The sequence below is a fragment of the Ceratina calcarata genome, unplaced genomic scaffold (assembly GCF_001652005.2).
Source record: "Ceratina calcarata isolate Rehan_Ccalc_2016 unplaced genomic scaffold, ASM165200v1 scaffold62, whole genome shotgun sequence".
NCBI classification, from domain to species: Eukaryota; Metazoa; Arthropoda; class Insecta; order Hymenoptera; family Apidae; genus Ceratina; species Ceratina calcarata.
The window spans coordinates 334,155-355,785 of record NW_017177448.1 but is presented as its reverse complement, the minus strand read 5'-3'; the positions used below and the strand labels follow the sequence as shown (position 1 = coordinate 355,785).

Below are 21,631 nucleotides of genomic sequence, written 5' to 3'. Positions count from 1 at the left end.
ATGCTTCATAGATTATTTACAGCTTATTGAATTACGTTCTGATTTATCTTCTTTTTAAAGGAATATTCTATAAATGATCTCTCGTAGGGCAGAACCCAATGCATCGTAGACATTATGAAGATTCGATGTGCATAGATACAATGTACCTTCGATTGAAACAAACGCAATCAAATATTTGCATGTCTATAAAAAAAGAATTGATTATCCAAAGCAGCTTGCACTAGTATATTTCATTTGATAAGTCGATAACTTGATATTCCCTGAATTGTGGTCATTCATCCTCTAAAATATGCCAAAGCCTCAGTCGTTGGTATTATTGATAGAATGTGTTTTCCAGAGAGTATATATATATATATGTACATGTATGTATATATGTCTGTGTATAATTCTATCTGTCTGCGTACCGTATAATTTTCTTCCTCCACGCCCTCTAATTCGTCGGCACATCATATTATTACTATCGTGCATAGGTATAATGACGGCGTTGACTCATGTGCGATTTTCGCGGAAACTTTTTGCTCGTTCCGTAGTCCATCGATCGCGAGTTCTATGACCAAGTCCCGCGAACCATGTTACTTTCAATAAGCAATCCTCCCTATAATGTTCCTGCTACCCGGGACAAAGGGAGAAAGTCTTTGCGGAACGTTTCCTCGTAGAGACGCATAAAAAATCAACGAGTAAAAATAAGGCTGAAGCAGGTCAACTGCTGAACAAACTACGTGGTCTTCCTTTCGCGTGCCGCGCGGCCGTTTCGGTCAATGAGTTCCTAAGGAACCTCTCGGAGTTTCTTCAGGAAGCGCTTTCTTTTCGTCGCTTTCTTAGATCTTGGTGTCGTGCTTGTTTCGGGATAATCTCGAATAATATTGGAAACGACTCTTTTAATAATGCATGAATGTGTTACCCAAATAGGGAGTATCAATTTCAAAAGATTTAGACGCGTTAACGTGATGGATGCTTCATAGATTATTTACAGCTTATTGAATTACGTTCTGATTTATCTTCTTTTTAAAGGAATATTCTATAAATGATCTCTCGTAGGGCAGAACCCAATGCATCGTAGACATTATGAAGATTCGATGTGCATAGATACAATGTACCTTCGATTGAAACAAACGCAATCAAATATTTGCATGTCTATAAAAAAAGAATTGATTATCCAAAGCAGCTTGCACTAGTATATTTCATTTGATAAGTCGATAACTTGATATTCCCTGAATTGTGGTCATTCATCCTCTAAAATATGCCAAAGCCTCAGTCGTTGGTATTATTGATAGAATGTGTTTTCCAGAGAGAATCTAATATAGCTATACCTTGACATTTTCTGCATAAATAACTGCATTATATTAATTGGATTATTGATATTCAATAGTGCATGCAATCTGAAATAGGCAGACTATAAATTGTTTTCTACTTATAATAATTACGCAGTTTATTAAATGTACATATTAAAATCTGTTGTACTTATTGTTTACTGTAATCGTTTCCATCATCCTACACCTCTCACGGTTTTGAATACTTAAGCAACGTTGAACGTGTTTCACGAACCGAGAGTATTAATGCCACTGGTGGACGAATTTCCCTTTAATTTATTACCCCGTTGATGTCCAACCTTTCATGCCACGGGTTCGCGGAAGTACCTACGTGTCTGAAATCTTCTTACGCGTCGGTATCACGAGCTTCGCAGCGCTCGTAAGAGCCGCGAACCCGCCGAGATCGCATCCCTTTGCCTCCTGTATCTAGAATAGTTTCGAGAGAGATGCTACCGGATCAGGGCTTTAGTTCAGAGTAGTAATTTTTTATTTTCTCCAATATCCTGCTTTTGTGCAAAAGCCGAATCATATATGAAATTCTTCGAAATTATATGAAAATTATATGAAATTTCTCGACGCTGAAGTTTTGCAGTTTAAATAACAGACGATTTTTTGTATCGTAATAAATAATATAATGAAAAAGATAGGTGGAAGCTAGACAGATTATAGTTAAAAGAAGGAATAGCACGTAACCAAGGAAAGGAGCAAAACGAAGCCGGGCAAACGATCGAACGGAAGGATCGCAAAGCGAACAAGAAATCTCACAAATTAAGCTTGAACGGTACAAGAGACGAAGCTTTCCGACCGATAGGATTGGCTGCAATCTTCGACAAGGCAATCCGGCGGACTCGTAAATTTCCTGGAACAGTGCGAACCGAGCCTAACAGACCCCCTCGACTGCCTCGATACCAGTTGGCCACAATTTCCCGACGACATGGAGATCTAATTCTGGAAATTTATTTGCCCGATAAACTGAAGGTGTTTTCAGTCGGATCCTCGAAACGCTCGTGATTTATTAGCCTTCGGACAGTTCCCAATCGATGGACGTTGTCCTCGGAACGACGTTTTCCTTCAACTGCCGTATCACCTTTCAAATTTCTCGTACCTGTTCCTTCGTATACGATCTGAAAGCTGCAGTAGGTGCAGGTACGAGGTGCCTTGGATTCACTTTGAGGTCTGAACAGATGTACACATATTTAACCGGATGAACATATTTAGAACGTGAAATACGCGTCCGTAGAACGCGCAGGCATTCAGTATAAATAAATTAAGTAATCACGTTAGGAGACAAAGGCCAAATATTAAGAATTCGTGACACGTCTCTACGGCAGCATTGCTTATACGGAATCCTCACGAATGTCCCACGACTGGGTATTATTAACTCACACGACGGCTATGAACGCGGAACGGAAAATTCCACGTTGCCCGGTATTGAGTGCCAAACAGCAGGACACGATGAAAAAATACTACGACGAGGGAATAAGTGAAGCAGCAATCGTGAGAAAGATAAGGGAAAAGGTCGACGTACTTGAAACGAGGAGCGAACGAAAAAGAGGCAGCAGGAATTTAATTTGGTCGAATTCTTCGGCGCTTATTACTGGAGGGCTCGCGGCTCATGGAACGTGGCCAGGCGTAGCTCGAACATCCGTTGTCGTCTCGACGACGACGTTCGCGGGTGCCACGTCGTGCGTTGAACGTCGAACCGACGCGTCGCGTCGCGACGATTCAGATGGGACCGTGATCGACCTGTTCTACGGCTCTCACGGTAACAGCGAGCTTATTTGAATTCCAGATTGGATTATCCCTTCGGATTTGGATAAATGAGAGGATTCTATCAGTTAGCTATTCCTGGCAGGGGATTAGACGCATAGATGAGAATCAGATCTCGCTTCCAATTCGAACAACGAGAACTTTTTGCCAAAATATTCTCCTAGTTCCTATTCTGAAATGTTCTTGCTCCATAATCCGATATTACTTAATAACGATCATAACGGAGGTGATTTATTTTATACAAGAGATTTTATGTTTAAATACTTGACAATTTTTCTTGAAAAGATTAAACCACAGGACTCCGAGCTGGTCCTTGGGGAGGCTCAGTATGATTCTCGAGCACGCCGAAGTAAGTTCCCGGCTACGTTTTCATCAAATTCCCCATTGGAGCTTTCACTTTCCTCTTACTTTTTCTGTTTCTTTCCTCTTTTGCTCTTCCAGTCGCAAAACGCAACGCGAGCTCGTTGAAAGGTTCGCGAAATTCCTGTTGCTCGCCAGCCGTGGGTATGTGATTCATCGTAGCAATCTGTTTTTTTTCTCCCTCTAGTCTAACGCGGATACGATACGATTCGTTGTTGCAGCTTCCAACGTAAAGCAGAACAGCGTGGAGGTCGACGACTCCACCGAGGCAGACGGGCTTGGCACGGCCTTGGTGCAATATCCGGATAACTTAAACCTTCGTGATCTTTACTACTTCATCCTGGCGCCGACCCTCTGCTACGAACTGAATTTTCCTAGGACGCAAAGAATTCGGAAAAGGTAAACATTAATAATTAGTTTTTTCCAGTTAATATATTTATAATTGCAGATATGTTGCCTAAATTAGGGTAAGATCAGGAATATTTTGCAATATTTATAATTACAGATATGTTGCCTAAAGGGTAAGATCAGGAATATTTTAGAAATGTATAAATTGAATATTGAGTATCCAATTATAAGTTGGTATTTATTAACTCAATAAAATTCGATTTCCGACCTCTAATTTTTATCGCAGAATGTAAAACAAGCTCATACGGTAATTATGTTATCTTTATAAATATCTGGCTAACTGTTTCATAACATCGATGCGGCGCAATAAAAACTGTCAAATAGAGTTGGTTAAAAAAAGTAAACTTTGCGAAGTAATAGGATGGGATTTAACGTGGCTCTTAGTTTTAATCTCTCGAAAGGTATATATATATTCTTCTGCGAACCTGAATTGTGTTCATGTAGGACATTTCCCGAAAAAGTTTTCCCCCTTCCTTCGTAGCCTTCCTTTTAGGGAAGAGACGAATGTACGAGGAAAGAAGGCAAAGTTGGCTAGCGCGGGAGTATTCGCGAAATTAGATTTAAGTGGGCTATTGTTGAGAAAATAAAGAGGAGGGTACGTTTGGACGGGATCTCTGGGAACCAAGTTGATGTATTCCTTTCGGTGCTTCCGGCCTGGTACTTCCGATTGTATCCGGGATCCCAGAGATTTTCGTGGAACACTTTCCTCCGTTTTGCGCGGTCGCATTTTGGCGATGTATATAGCCGCGCGCGGCAGTTCGAGCGGTGGAGTGCATCGGGAAAAGAGGAGCGAGTCTCGCGCTGGCGGACATTTCTTGCCACCGGCAGTTGTTGGCCCACGAAAATCCCCGGGACGGATTGCGACAGAGAAAGAAACGTCATATCGCGCGATTCCTTCTCTCGAGTCATATTTTTGGATTTCCCGGCAAAGCTTCCTGAATTTTCGTAACGTATATGGAGTGTGCATGATAAGAGAAATTTAACCGACGCGACTAATATATCGCATACGATATGACGTACGTAACGTATTATATTCCGTTAGACGTATGACATGGACTAAGCGGTTGAATGGCATACATTTTATTTATATGTATAGCGTGCAATGGAAATGGGAAAGTGTATTTTGATGTTTCATAAACTAGTAAATTTGATAAATCTTTTAAAATTTTTCTAATATTCAAACAAGATAATTGATTGGAAGTAAATCAATTTCATTTAACTGCAGACCATCGTTCTCTGTTCGATTAATCTGTGCAGATTCCTGATCAAACGAATCGTGGAGGTGGTAGTCGGCTGCCAAGTGGTCATGTCGCTGTTCCAACAATGGATGGTCCCGTCCGTGAAGAACTCGCTGGTACCATTTAGCGTAAGTGTTTCATTTACTCTTCCGCCAATGAAATCCCTCTACAACGGCACGATGGGAAAATCTCATTACGGCTTTATGAACAGGGGGTGTCTTTGAACCTTCCCCGTACATCATAGAAAACAATTCTTCTCTTTTTTCTGCCCGTTCATTCGAAGGCCTCCGATGGCGATGTCGTTGGTTATATCGCGGCGCCATGCATCACGCGTTTATCCCCTTTTATTCCGGGTTGAAATAAATAATAATCTATGTCCGATATATCGACGTATATCGCAAGCGTTATTAAGGGAGCTAATTATTTATAGCGGCGGTCATAAATAAGTCCGAGAGACTAGCCAGCGGTAACAGGGAATGGCTTCTAAGATAGAGAGAACGGGTGAACAGAAGTGTAATTTGGTTTCGGCAAATAGGTACGATCAATCTTTCTCGTAATTCCCCAACTGCTAACTACGGTACGCACAAATATATGGTCGACCGATCCCAACCTGTCCCTACCAGCCTCTCGCACCAACCCTAGTCTGTTCGGTGCCAGAAAATCCTCGCGCACTCCCCCGGTAATGATGTGTTCCTACGCACGCCGTACAATAACGGCTCTGACGACCCATCAGTTTTTATCTTGCCGGACCGTTAAGCGCGCCTCCTTGTTTCCCCTTTTCTGGTTACATTTGACAGGTTGGATCATTTATTAGGAAGCATGGTCGTACACCCTAGAGATATGTATCCCACGTGTCGCTGTCATGCGACACAAGTTGCCTGTAATCATAGGCTCGAATTGTAAATATCATGGAGAAGCTTGCCGGACAATTTGGACGAAATCTACCTCATAGAATGCTTACAATTGTATCTTTTAACAGGCTCAGTACCATTGGCCAAGGCTAAATGATGTCAGAGTAAGAGGGAACTTAAATATGCAGTGACATTGTTGTCTGATTATAATTGAGTCGATTATTTATAATGTTTTAGAGTATTTCCATTTTAGAATTTTTGGAAGCCGGAAGTTAAAACCTGAGATCACAAACTCGTAATTAAACTTCTTTATTTCCGTCGATGAATCGACTTAATTTCACGTTTAATCGTTATCGTATGTATGAGTTACGTTGTTCGTGCCTGCGTATTTGCATCGTCAGCAAATCAGTACAGTACGTCAGAAAGTTCCGATTTACCTACATAATTTCCATACGTGACGGTAAACCACGCACGTATTAACTTTCTAGAAAGGGGGTAAAAGCGGAAATGTCGCGAAATTGTTTTTCATCTGTTGTTTGCCGGACACGAAGTGGCTGCCGCTATAAAGACAACGTTGATGTCGTGCGCTTAATGAGTTGACTGCAATTTCGCGTACACGTGAAATTAGCGTTACCTGAGAGAGGGAATTGGATGTAGCAACGACGTTACTTCCAGCCATCTTCCTCTGATTTTTATTTTCACACCTTACCTAGTTTCCTGTAATTTGATCTTCTTTTCTCCCTTCCCGTTTTCCTTCTTCGGTCGTTACGCGTAATTCCTTACCATCGGTTTAGCGGTTGAATCGTAGACGATCCACAGTTCATTTACATTTCGTTTCAGAGGAAGTAATTAACAATCTGACGTTTATTCATTTAATTCTGTGACATTAATTGAAAAAATCCGACCACGTTGCGGTTTTGATTGTTCGTTAACGAGGGGATGAATAGTTCCGCTGTCAGCTGTGCACCGGTGGCAGAAATTTCCCGCGCCCGCGTGCGCCCGGCTTCGTGGATTTAAATGGATCCTTTTACGCGGACAGTTTTAACCACGGCTGATCCGCGCCGGACATCCGCGGTTTACCACCTATATCCATAGATAACCGTGTAATGTAGTCGACTCCTGTCCGTGTACCGGCAATGTGAAAAGCTGGAAATTTTCATGATCCTTTTGTTTTCATCGGTTTGTGCTGCCAGCGATACTTATATGGAATGAAAGCTTCCTCACGATAGGAATTAACAATGGGAATTAGTAGAAAGGTAGATAAGCAGACAACTAGATATATATTTCAGACAGATTTTTCATAAATCAAAATTTAAATAGTTCTTCAAATGCACTAATAGCTTTTGTATTATGCAGCGATCTCTCCGAATTTATTAACGAATGTTAAATGGAATTTTATTATCCTTTTTTGTTAATTATAAAACAGTTGAAATGGAATTTTTAATAAATAAATCATGTTCTTCCGACTATTTCATTTATATTTGATGCATATTCCATGTTAATTCTTATTTTTAATTTGAATTCAATAGAAAATGTTCTTGGCATCTTGGACATGTCCAAAAATCAAAATATTTCGTAGTTATAATATCTGAATACTATAGTTATTCTCTTGTGTGAAGAAAAATGACTGTAACTTTCCTTTAATATACAATTTCTTCATCTGCGAAACGAGAAGACAATATAGTCTATCAGAAGTGAATGGGTGGTCGTTGCAAAAGCGTCAGAGCGCGAGGGGCGTGTTGTCGCCAGCAAAAACGAAAGACGAAGAGGTTGGTCGGGGACAGAGGCGAGCGTAATTACAATGCGACGGGTAGCGGGTGCAGTTATCAATTCCCGCGGATGCACGCGATTCATTGGCGGCCTTTCGCACGGAGGAAAGCAATATCCACGAAATCGATTTCTTCTCGTTGTCCTCCCTTCCCTCTACCCTGTTCCCACTCCGGGTGTCGGGGTTCTCGCGACAGTGATAGACCATCGCGAAGTAGATCGAAAGACGGAGACATTTTCCCTTGCCAACTGGCCGGCCGATCAGCGACGTGACTGTCGTCTCTGCCATCGTGATTCGCAATTATCGAATCCAATTTGTCCGCTAGAAAGGCACGGCTAGGTAGCTGAAGAGAAAAAGTGAGAGAAAAAGAGGCAAGAAAGAGAGAGGGAGAAAGGAGGCATAGAATACGAGTGGGGATCAGCATGCGATCGAAGATAGAGAAAATGACGGGGCGGACGATGTGGAAATGGATAGAGAAAGAACTTGTGCCACTCCGGAATTAACTCCCGTGCACTTTGCACGGTAATTACTTCACGTTTGATCGATATCGATACACGGTTCCTTTCATAAACCAACGAGACATACTAGGTCTTGAACAATTTCTGGTTGTTTAGCTTGTTATGTCCAAGTTCAATTATTTCTATGTCCTCGTGAGTAATTTTCTTATAAGTCTGGCTATGATCCGGATTTTTCAGTCTGATCGTGTAGAAGCAATTTGTCCGCGACTGAAAATCGAATCCTTTCTTCGTGCGATTGACGCAAAATCTCTTAGCAAATGCCATTGCCGCTTACATTTCCGTCTAGAATTTGGCGGTACAGAGACGCGTAATAATCGATGAGTAGCTGAAACGGGGTATGAGAAAACGGCGGGAGCCATCTAATCGTGAATGCGCAAGTTCTGGTTACCTCTGCCAACGCTCCGTTGTTACTAAGTTCGACGATCAAAGTGTCCGCTTCTCGTTGTTTAAGCGCTTCCATTTAGGGTTCGCTTTGCATTCGCGGAAAAGGAAAACATTATGCGTGGCTCGAAACTGTAGGAAGCGTTTGCTCGAAGTTTGCTTGTTAAAATATTGGAGAAGTTCTTGAATTTATCGGTATTTATAAATGTTACTCTTTTTCACGATCATCGTGTTTGAAACAACTTTTATTTAAGTGGAATTTTAAGATTATCTGTGTGCGTGCGATTTATCTACGTTGCTCCCCTTTTTTACGGTCTTTATATTATCCCGAGGCCTGCGTAATAACTTGGACTCCACTTAAAATTCTGTTCAGTCATCTTTTCTCGAACAGGTATATTCTGTATAATTTCTCAAGCTTTTCTACTCAATTTTTTATCTTGGTATTCATTATTTCGTATCAAATTTTTACCTAATCATTAATCATCATACACGTTTTAATCTTAAGAAGCTTTAGGGAACTAGCGACTATGTTTCAATTAATATTTCATTACTTATCCTATGCGAAACTTCATCAATGAATCAGTGAATAGGGAACTGTAAAAGAGAGTAAACACAGTACCGAAACCAGAGTTAAACTTGCCGTTATACTTATTAGCAGCATCGACGAACTTGTTATCATTAATTAATGCCTAACCACCAAACGAGCGTCCATTAATAAACTTCCCGTTCGCAACATCCCCGAGGTGTTAACACCTCGTCTTGTCTTTTAGATAGCCTCCCTATACGCAAATTTTATTTCAATTAATTACTCCCGTGTACTCTAGTATTACATGCTATCGAAATTACGCTGCACTTATATTCCATACTGGCTGGTTTCGCGTACGTGTCTATTGATCAATTATTTTAGACGTTAATGAGAGTATTATCATTCATTAGATTCTGGTTCGCGTTACCAAGTTATCGAGATATTAATTCTTTTGTTCCAGAATTTTACTCATATAGAATTCATATCAGTTTTCGAAATTTGTTTAAATGTTAGATTTCTATCTTCGTGTGTTTAAGTTTTCGGTAAGAGATAAAAATCTGATGTTCGTAGAAAATCTTGGACAATTTATAAAGACTTAATAGTTGACTGCATCGCTATGGAGAAACGATACTAATTCAGGTGATAGGTCGTTGAAAATTTGCTCCCGTCGATGAAATGCAAATGGCCGGCAACACGTTTCGCCTATCTTTCATGGCGATCCGACACACGGATGACTTCACACTGCAGGGCAATCGACCGATCGAAAGGTGACAGTGGGGTCGCATCGAGCGTCGGCTTATCGGCTCGACGACGTGCTACTCCTTAAAGGGATGAACGTTTAAAGGATTTTCGAGGGTGCTAGAGGGTGCACCATAGCTTGAGGGAGGAGCACGAGTGGTGAACCACCGGTGTGTGGGTGCAGTCTCTGCAACTTGGCTGCTCGCACCTTCGAAGCCGTTGACGGCGAAACGGATGAAATATCGTATCGATTTCCCATCGTGAATGCTCGTGAACTCCTTCCACCTCCTTTTTTTCTCGCTATTGTACGGAATCTTTTCCAGAGGCCGTGAATGCACACGGGTCAACGAGCAGTCAAGCGACGGGGAGAGGAAAAAAGGATCATGACCAACTTTTCTGCACGTTGCTAGCTTTCAAGTAATGTTTTTATTTTTGTCCCATAGTTCTTCTTCGTCTTTATTTCCCCTTGTCGGTCTTGAGAGGGAGGATTCCGACGAACGTTGTCATCTAAAAGAAATTTGCAGTACATTGGATGTTTGTCCGGTTCCATCTAAGGAAAAAACGATAGCGCAGGGTGTATTTCACGACAAGTAGAAATACATTATTACCACTCGTCGAAGTTGAAAAGCCGATACCCGTGTTCAGATAATGGTCAAGATTATTATTTTGAACGGTGCGGTATTCTTGATAATTTCAGTCTTGGCGGCTGCACCGCGCCAGAAAGTAACTGACTGTCTCACTTTGTCGACTCGACGCTATTTTTCCGTGCCTCGTACCGGAAATTGAGCTTCTGCTCGGTCGATCGTTAACGGACTTTCATGAATATTCCTTTCACGTTAAATATCAAACAACGATGGATGGAAATATTAAAACGTAACTAAACATCGACAGTAGGATAACATCGATATCGACATTTCTGTTTTAATATAGTTATCGTCTGATAACGGTGTCGCGAAACTGATAGACACAACTCTTAGATTTTTTTTCTTTTGTACCACGTCGGGAATTCAATAAAAGGGGATAGGTCCGTAGTTGTCCAAAGATGTATCGTACTCGTCGATCTTTTCCTTGCCTCTTACGTCGCTTATGACGTTTAATAATGACAGCAGTCGGCAGAATTGATTTAACGAGAGATGAGATATAGAGGAAAATTTTTCCACGTCATCGCTAAGACGGACATCAGATGTGCTATGATCCTTCTTTAGAAATTACTCCTAATTTTTCTGCCACGAGTGACGGAACGAGATGAAGGGAGGATATACGTGCAACACACACACACACACGGACAGAGAAATAGAACGAAGTTTTAGCTTCAGTTGGTTCACCATTGCTAGCTCGTTTGGAAATTCAATTCGAGGCCGGTGAATCTTGAGAACAGTCGTAACAAGATGTTCATGAATGCAGAGTCGTAAATCTCTGGTCGCTAATTGAAACGATGTCGAAAGAAGGAAACGATAGTGCGTTGGCGCGAGGATGTTCGTTGCCTTTGCCCTATTTTCTGTTTATCCGTTTCCTTTCCTTCTTCCCGTTCTTTCGCCCAAGTCCGAGGAGGCGCTTATTCCGCTTCCGCTTACCAAATACAAAAAGAATTCGTCGTATTCCATTCTACGAGAACGGTATTCAGTTTCAGCGACATAGACAACGTCGCCGCGTGTCGCTCGTGGGTTCAAGTTACGACTGCTCCAGAGAACAGCGCTTGGAGAGCGTCCGCGTTCTCGCTCGAGACGGCTTATTATAACCCTTTGTCCGCTAAGGCTTCTTCCGCGAAGGTTTCTGGCCTTTGATCCGGCCGGAGACCGATCGATCTTACTCGCGCGCGCGACCGAGGAGCGGACGAATAGAAACCGGAGAGAGAAGACGGCGAAGAATGAACTCGGCGTGCACTGTCACCTACGTGAGATGGTTTAAACTCTGCCGGCTAACCCCGCAGCCACCGAGAGAATCCACGATATATCCTGCTTTTATTTTCACTCCGGTTGCTTCTGCACTTTCCCCTTCTGTACAGCAGCGGACTCCGAACAGCCGCCATTCATTTGCGCTACGTCCCGAGCCAACTGGAAAATAAAAACGTGATCGCTTGAAATTCCGTCCACTTTTCGAACAAGTTCAACAAGTTCTTTTTCGTTTCTCGAATTGACCGTGTGGCCGGGCATAAACGTGATTCTCTTTTTTCCTTCTCCTGGCGAATTTCTTTGTGAACGGATTGTAAGGGTAAGGAGGATTTTAAAGCGGATTGTTGAGGAAACCCTTAGTCCCATTTAGGGTCAAAGGGTACTAACTGGAGTGATGTTAGCAGGAAGCTTTACACCACGGTAATTAATTATGTCGAGGAATGCGATGTCCTGTTGCGCGGCCTGAGATGAATTAGGAAGAAGACGCACAAAGGATGAAAACTTAAGAGCACAGTACCAGGCGAGAAGTAGAAAGGAGAAAGGTCTCGTGATTCATTTCATGGACAACGACCGTAATTTGTCGAGATTATAAAATATGGCGATTTCTTCATCCTCCATTAGATTCGTAATACTTCTATAAAATGTTATTTGCAATACTCACGTAACTTTTGCTAAATGCGTCGACTGGAGACAATTATTATTCAAAAGTTAGTTTCCCAGCATTTTTCAAATCAGAATATTATATTCCAATTTTATAACGGGCATGCATCAAGCTCAGTAATTACGATTCCTGGGGTGCTTATAAATACACGTGCACATTCGTGCGTGTATATGTATAGTTTCATTTTAATCTGCGAAACATCTACGGAACTGCCGTCTCCAAAGTGTAATTGAATTACGTCCCCGTTGCAATCGTACGAAAATCCGCGTGAGTTAGAGCATTTCCAAAAGTTTGTGCGTTTGCATCGTTCGAAGAAAAAAAAATGCGCTGCGCAAATTCGCGTATTTCGCGTCCTGCTTCAAAATCCAAAAATTATGGAACCGAGGTTTTATTCGTGAATTTACGTACTAGTTATATACACACTCGTGCGTTGAAATGGCGTATTGAAATCGACAGAAGCCTCTTTAGATATTTATTTGTAAGCTCGGGTATATGTATGTATAAGCACACTGGGTTCTCGTGTTGTGTCGTTGCGTTTGGAGGGACCTCGACAACCGCCACTTAAGCGAAACGCCGGAGGGGTGGTTTCCTTCCCCTGTATTCAATTAGTACACCGCACGAAATATCAATTCCATTGCTGGGAGAAGCTCCTTCGACGTTCTCGAGTATAGGGGAATAAGAGGATACTTTCCAGCGACCGCGAGCCACTCATCCCGCACCCGGCTACCAAACCAACTGCGCTGTTAATCTATGAAACTTCGTGCACTCCATTCGGTTTATCAATTCCCGTTTTAATCGGCGCACATTTGCATACCCTTTATGCAAATTACTATCGTTACTCTTAACAAATGATCACGGTGTATAATTTTAGACGCGGCTGTTGACAACTACTGTTCTTTTGCTTTTTATTTATTTTTAAATGTACGCATGTTGAGAAATCTTGAGATCCACATTATTAAAAATGGTGCATTTATAAAAAGAAGTTAAGAATTGTTCGGTAAGACGTACTGGTTGAATTGTTTACAATAGGCAAAAGTAAAGCTCTCATAACGACATTTCTCTGTATTATTTGCAATTACGTTGGTCAACAGTGCATGACGTAGTTCACGAAGGGAAAATATTAAAGGCATTATATTTTCATTGGAACTGGCATCGAGCACGGAATGGAACGTGGCAGATTTCGAGAATATGATTGGATTATTTACACAGCAATAAATAAATATAAATACCAGTAGCTACAACAGCCGTGTATCTATATTTATTTCATGTGTTCTTTAAATAAATGTGTGATCTTGTTTTTTAAAAAAAAATAGAGGGAAAAGGCAGTACCGTGTGAAAATACATAAAATATCCTGCAATGATTTATTTTTATTCCATTCTCTCTATCCTTCGCAAACCTGTGACAAATAGTTGTTCCGATATTTTCCGAACATTAGGCAGTACTCGCACAATTTTTTTTAATTCCTCGAAATTGTGCGTTCGTACTTACATCGGTGAACGCGCAAGAAGGTTGATCTAGAATTTATTATTCCGACGTTTTAATTACCGCCCCTCGTGCGTCGTAGTCATTATGCAAAAATTTCCACGCGAACTGGCGAATCCTGCCACTCTGCCTACGGTTCGAGTCCAATTACGAACTTTCGTTTCGTACCCTTTGTTTCATCGGGATCCCTTTCGCTCGTGGCTCCTACAACTTTTAATTCCGTATTTACCGCTTACGCGATGTTCTTCGGATTAATAATCGAACTTCGTTTATTTTTCAGAACATGGACGTAGCGAAGGCCTCGGAGCGTATGCTGAAATTGGCCGTGAGTATAACCCAATCGAAAACCCGTACAAACTACCAAGCGCTGCAAGTAGACGGTACACAGACCGCTTGAGTTATTAAACCGAAATTAACTCCGCGATAATCCGGCATTTTTCATTGTGCGAAATTTAATTTATATTCATGGAAAAACAGCGGAAAACGTTTTCATTTAAATAACTCATTTTGTTAAACTGCAAACACGGAAATCAGCGACGTTCTGTGCTTTCTCTCGGCAGAGTACACGTCCGTGTAAAACATTATTCCAGCTGCGTTCCCCACAGAAATCCGTTGGAATCGTTCGGCATCCTCTTAGGTGCAAAGCCTCGAAGCAATATTTGCGAATTCAATCTCCTTTTCGTTGTATCCGCGAATTCGTGTCCCCGTGAGATAGGCGTCGCGTCGTTCGAACTCCAACTTCGCCTGAAACCGTGTCGCCGATAAGTGAGTCCCGTTTAATATAGCTTCGGTCGCAAATCTCTCGCGCCGATAGACACGCGAAATGTTTTAGTTTTGATCCGGCAAAGCGTGACGCGCGGGTATAGCCGTTACAATGCACATCTACCTACCCGGGATAGAAACTTTCCCCGAAACGTATGAATTCACGATTCAACTTTTCCGTCCCGCGCCGGACCGTCGAACGTTTCCGCTCGAATCATACCGTCGCACAAGTCGCGCAGCGGAGCACTCTCTCTTGCAACTTTTGTCGGCGCTCGATATAATCGAGCGAGTGAAGAGAGGCCAAGAGAGCTGTTCCCCCTCGTAATAAGATATTCTTTCCTCGGTCGACCTGGAGGCGACGCAATGTTCACTCGCAGGATTTCCTCGTCGATTCCGGAAGTGGAAGGCAACATAGGAACTCGCGACGACGCGGCGCGTATAATTCTCTTACAAACTCGGTGTTTCCTGATTGGATCTTAAACCTCGAGTCTCGTCACGTAAGGCAATATATGTATATTGTAAAATCCTCGTCATACCATGATATTTGAACGCGTTCAAAACGCATTCCGCGATAAGTTCTGCAAGCTTGCTTCCCCAATTCGTCTCTAGTATTCTTTGTCGTTAGACTATTAACAGTATAGTGCAGCGAAGCGTCATAGTGTACGAAGTATAGTCGCGGAGTGGAACAGGATCTTTCTGGAGCGTCGTTTGTTCTGCAAAGAGCCGGAGGCTTTGTCGTCGTCTTCCGTATGTATGGATTTTATCGGATTTCGAGCGAGAAGTAACCATGTTATTCTATAACCGAGCGCGGCAACGTAAACTCACCGAGAAAACATAGTTTCATAATTTGACACGTAACATTTGCGGATACCATTAAAGCCGCAGCCAATGGTTTCGCCCTTTCTCTCATTCTCACAATTCTACTCCGTGTGTGGCTCTCGCTGTATTAATTAAAATTTTCACTTCGAATGTGCAGCGATAACGATGCATAGAATTTCGCTTAACCTACCCCATTGTCGAAACGGTACGTAAAATACTCGCATATACCAAAAGGGACGACGTATCAACGGCAGAGACCTCATACCTCTCCCAGATTAATTTCGTATAATAACATGTAATACCGCGGGACGTTGTTGTTCGCATATGGTAAAGCCAGGGCTTGCGTGTAAAATCCAGGGAATAGAGGGAATCAATGGAAGGATAATAAAAAAAAATGGGTTTTCGAACTTTGCAACGAAGTTTGTTTCAGCGTGGAATCTACATTTAGACAAAAAAAAAAGGTGTCTATACATGTAAGGAATTTTTGACGAGAATGAGTGAGAGAATTTCTAATCCGAGTGCCGGTAAAATGTTCGCATTTTTACATGAGCCTTCTTATTTATGGTTGGCAGGTCAATCGAATCGTAAACGTTCACTAACTAAAAGATCAACTGACTCGTAAAAAACAATATGCACATAGTATATCCATTTCTTAGCTTCAGGAAGGGACAGATGAGAAAAAGTACACTGATAAGGTAAGGTAATGCCTAGTGTACAGGGTGATTCTTCTAAAGTAATCGCCATTGTTCTACTACTAACAATTCTTAAAGGAATTTAATACGTCTTCCCTGAAATATTTTCTTTTATTGAGATTAAAAATTCCTTGTATTCCAAATTTTTTTTAGAGTGTTTCTTATAGTATACACATTGCTCACATCTTTCATTTTCTAAGTTCAGTGCAAATAACATTACGAATCCAATCGCCCCTCACGAAAGAATCATTCTGTATATTTACTGGCGTCTTCGACGTTATATTGAAGGCAGTCCAGCATCGCAGGTCCGTTGGAACCGAGGGTATGGTTTCATTCGATCGTCGTTACTCGTGCTCGTTATTCTCTCGTTAGTCCGAATGCTCCAGATCGAAACTAGCCAGCCGTAGTGTTTCGATCAGTGAGTCGTACTCGGTGAACCGAATTCAATTATATGACTTGGTCCCAAAGCGACTACCGCGAACCGTCCTCCTGGAGCGTGTATAATAGCGCCTCTTTCGCTGTCGAACGTGTTGTTGGTTGTTCACGATTATAGCGTTCACATCAGCTTGCCCTCAACCGCTCTACCTGTAAAGTCACGCATCAGCGAGCTTCGTTAACAATTTTTTGTCGGGCAACAGTTAATTGGACTCATCGCATCATTAATTATCGACGTCTGCGGTTCGTCATGCAAATAACAGTTTGGCTCCCCTGCCATCTCATGGAATGCTTTAAATGCTTAAAAATCCATTAAATGCTTCTCCCTCTCTCTCTCTCTCTGTACCTATTTGCCTATCTGTGTCTCACTAGGAAGAATAAAAAATGTTACTCCTCCCACTCGTAAATGGCTTCAACTTTTTATTGAAGAATTTTAAGCACGTAATAGGAACGAGGAAGATACAATGGATCGGTAATAATCGCTTTAATAACAAAAGAACGATGTCGATGCCAGTTTTAGTTGGGAAAATGGCTCGGTCTGACAATGAGAGTCTGAGTTTTACCGAGACGAACGCAATGAAAACTCCACTTCCAATCTCATAAGTCACGCTGCGAGAAGTATTGCTCATTCTTGAAATGTCTCTTTTGTTCCCCTCCTGTTTCCCACTTCTCGTGGGGTTGGGGGAGACTCCAAGCGGGAAAAATAATTGTTTGCTGATTGAGCGGCGAAATCGGCGGCGAAGGGGAGAGAGCCCTGGAAATAAAAGAATCTCTGGGGAAGGAAACCAGTGGGTGGAGGGAGGAACAACTCGGGAATACACAGGGCTCGCACTGCGAATCCTTATTTCGTTTACACCGCAAATAACTGCGAGGCTGGTCGCATCGACCGCAAACTGTGACCGCCGCCGGTTAATTGCGGTTCTTATATACGAACCTCGGCTGAACTTCCAAGACAGAGGACGACGCGACGCGGCGAACGTTGAAGAAGAGGCCGAACCGGAAGGGGAGGGTGGCCGAAACTGCAATGTAGACTTTAATCTCGTCGTAATGGGGAAACGCAATTTTCCTGCAGTTCGCTGCCAACGAGGTCGTTTTCTTAGATCGATCTGCTTTATACGAGCACGTCTCTTCGCTCGGTCCACTCGTCGCTCGTTTCGAAATCTCTTTGACGCGCGGCGGCGGACCCCTCTGACGAAAAAAAAGAAGGGTCAGAGGTGAATGCGAGAGAGCGAGACAGAGACGAATGGACGGGTGGCAGAGAGTCAGGAGGGATACTCTGATACACAGAGGGCCGGCTCTTTTGCTCTTACTCGAAGCGACCTTCGTAACTCGTCCTGCGTTAGACTCTGATGTGTACTTTATGCATATATACGGAACGAACGATCGATCGATTTCCATCAATAATGCAGGCATATTGGATTCAGGAATATGCCGAAGAGGGTCCATTGAATTTCCGATATGTACTTACCGATGGCTGAACGTAATATGGACACAACCATATGCCCTGGTATCGTTAGTTGATCGTGTAAAAATACGAGACCGAAGTAGTCAACGACTTGCATCAGAGTGTCCATCTGACTAGGTTCTGCCCAGTACCTTTCTTTGTCAAATTGTTTGATGTTTAATAAATGATCCAAATAAATCGCATCATTTGGAAGAATAACTTTTCATGAGTAGTCAAATTCTTTGTGAAGATGTGGGTATTATATTTTCCATTTATGTAGCAATTTACTAATTTTCAAAATTTATATGTAACTCACGTTTGAAGAACTTCGTTACATATCTACACAGCTTATTTAGTATATTTTTATGTTTGTATTTGATATTCTACTGAATCTTCACTACCTCTCATTGGTCTTCCTTCCTATTTTCTGCTCCCCTGCGAATATGCTACGTAATTCAGCGCAGGTTGGTATCGTGCAAAGAGTGGGATGTAAGAATAACAATCAAGAATGGGAGAAAAATTGAACAAAGTTTGTGAACGTCGTGTCAGAGTTTCCAAACGTCAAGAACAATGGGTTGGCTCATTTAACCTTGTCATTATTTTTTTACCGGAGAGTACGATATCAGAATACCTTCCTATCAGAAATCGATCTTACGTACCGTCTTTTGAGCCGCAGAACGATCCGCTGAAAAAATATTGCTTTAATAACGGTACAATCTTCGCTGCGCTAATATTTGATACGAGAAGTAAGTGCGCTCGTTTTATCCCGCCAGAGGAGTAGATGTGTTTGACAGTATCAAGCTTCAAGTAATAGCGATTCTCTTTTCATTAAATACACGCTCCACTCTCGACGTGGTACAAGATCGCACGAAACACAAGATCTATATTATTATCTTTAATTACATTTTTTTATTATTAAAGGAAGTGCTTGAACGAATGAGAAAGTTCTACTCGCATTACGCAAATTTACGTCGTGTAAATATAAAGAAGCAAGGGAACAAAATTTAACTTTGAACAGCTTAATGATAAGAGCGAGACTTCTGTAAGAAAAGTTGGTCGTAAACAAGGTAGGAAAATTCAAATTCCTGCGTGGTCCCCTAGCTCCGTAACGCCACATATCACCCGTCAAGATTTTTTCCCCTCGGCGGAAGCTTCGGTCGAGCGTGAAAGGCATTCGGTTTTTGAAATAGCCTCTGGCCAAAGGGAGAGGAAGCTCAAAGTTTATCCCGGCGCTATTTCCTTTGTGGTATCATCGGCTTGTTTCAAACGGCTCTACAAGGATTTCGTATCCTGCTCCTTCTAACCAAACAGAGGCCTTCGTGCTTCGTCTCCTTTTTTCTCTCGTTTCGACAGGCAGCACGCAGCAAGTTAAACGAAATTAAAACGTCGAGGTAAGTTTTTACGTGGGCGACTATTCGCGGGAAACGAAGAGACCAATGGCGAAAAGTGGTGAAAGGGGTTGATGAAAGGAGAGAAACAGTCCTTCTTCCGTAAAGGAAGCCACTGCGCCGCGCTACGTCGCGCCGTTCCTCCCTCTCTTTTCATAAAAGTGCCGCGAATGCCTGCCGGCAGAAGAGACTTGACCTTTGTGCTTGGCAACATTATTAAGTGCTTTGGAACGCGTAAAGGGCTGCCGGAAGCGGCGAAAGGAGAGAATGCTGCACAAAAGGAATTGGCGACGACATTCGAAATGAAATAACTTCAAAATTCTCCGTTAAACCAAACCAGGATCGAGCAGAAGGGAAGAATCGAAAGAATCTGTCCGATCTGTCACGATTGCCTCTTGTCTCTTTGTCTCTGCCTTTTCCGTGATAGTGTACAATAATTGCAAATGCACAATTTTTAGACAACCAGTAGAACGAATAATAGAAGTTTATTGTAAACTTGAGCTTAAGATTACAGATATACATAGTCCTGAAGCCCTGACCCCAATGTACATAACTCTTGTTTTTAAAAGTTGTCTTTTTACTCTTCTGCGTCGTTAACAGGTAGTTTTAAGTATTCTACAATGCGAAGGGACCACGATGTTCTTTTTATAGTTACGCCTGAACGACTATGACTATGCCACGCTATCGTATCTTCTCTCTTCCTCCGGCTGGTTCTTCCTCGACCCATTCTACTGCAGCGAGCGTACGCTAACGCCGGTTAAGAATTACGCAAAATTGTACAGCCGCCTGAAGGCTACGAGAATGGAATATCGAGAAACGTGAATTTGCGTTGAACGAGACTCCATCGGGGAGGATGCGAAACAAAAAGGGGCAGGGGATTGGATATCGTCGGTTATACGGCTCAGCGTGTTGTACGTTTTTGATCTAACAAAGATCAACGGGCATGAAACGATAGGTTGCGTGAAAAAGCTTCTACTGGTGGCGCTAAAAAAAGTTCATCTACTTCAATTAGTTTCTTCAATAAATGTTTTCCGATCTATCCCTTTTTTTGTACAATTCTTGGAATGATGTGGGTGTGTATTAGCATCATTTATATTATACGTACAAAAAGAATGCGAATGATTATGATACATCTTTGCAATAAATTTCGTATTTTTTTCTAAATTATAAATGGTTTCGATACATCATGCATGATTAGAGATTCATGAGTATTATGAACTTTAACTTATTGTTAGGATAGCTGTTGGGACTTTCATAGAACAAATAGCCGATTGAAGCTGACAGTTAAATATTTACAGAGATGTGCAAGAGGAAAACTTTGATACCATTAGAACTCGTGTTATAGTTTCAAACCGGGAACTTTATTATCAAACTGCGTATCCTGCAGGCTATTGTACAGTTACATGTTTTTATACATATTGTGCATAATTTTATACATGTTTGTTACAGATACCAAATCATCTCGTCTGGTTATGTTTCTTCTACTTGTTATTCCATTCGTTCCTAAATCTGTTGGGTGAACTGTTGCATTTTGCCGATCGGAATTTCTACTGCGACTGGTGGAACGCAGACAACATCGATACTTTCTGGAGGACGTGGAACATGCCCGTGCATCGGTGGGCCGTGCGGTAAGTGACGTTGATTCAACGTATCATACCATATCACGCGTTACGCTGAATTCCGATCGTGTAACCGATTGTGTAAGCTTTTGATAGTATAAACGGTTTTACTCACCCTCCGCAGCCGACTTGAAAAATACCACTGTAAGAGGGTAGATCGTAGATTGTATCGATTCGAAATGTAAATAGCATTCACGTTATATTCCGGCGATAGCCTATAGTAAATTATTCCGGTTTGATTTTATCTCGTGGCATGTTAGTAATCTGTAAGCATGTTAAGGATGTATTGGCTATACAGTCAATCCCAAAAGTTTATGCACTTTAGAAACACATTTTTTCAAAAGATATCAGACGTCGGAAGAACATTGCTAATAATAAACAACAAAAAAAAATTTTCGATTTTTCCGAGATTTTTCCAAGGGGTACCCCTTCAATTTCTTCCAAATTTTCGTTTTTGGTCAATAACTCCCAAACTATTGAATTTACGGGAAAATTGCATCAGATCTTTCTTGTAGACGAAGACGAGATCTACAATTTCCATGTAAAATTTTTTCGCTAACATCAATAG

General features: G+C 41.8%; 1 protein-coding gene across 2 annotated transcripts in view; it reads left to right on the top strand.

The window, feature by feature from the left end:
* Positions 1-21,631, top strand: part of mdy (diacylglycerol O-acyltransferase) — an 84,752-nt gene that overhangs the window by 57,998 nt on the left and 5,123 nt on the right. For both annotated transcript variants that reach the window (XM_018033079.2, XM_018033080.1), the window contains exons 7-10: positions 3,662-3,839; positions 5,106-5,214; positions 14,185-14,229; positions 20,894-21,072. In XM_018033079.2, coding sequence (XP_017888568.1) covers positions 3,662-3,839; positions 5,106-5,214; positions 14,185-14,229; positions 20,894-21,072 — 511 coding nt within the window. The remainder of the gene's footprint in view (positions 1-3,661; positions 3,840-5,105; positions 5,215-14,184; positions 14,230-20,893; positions 21,073-21,631) is intronic.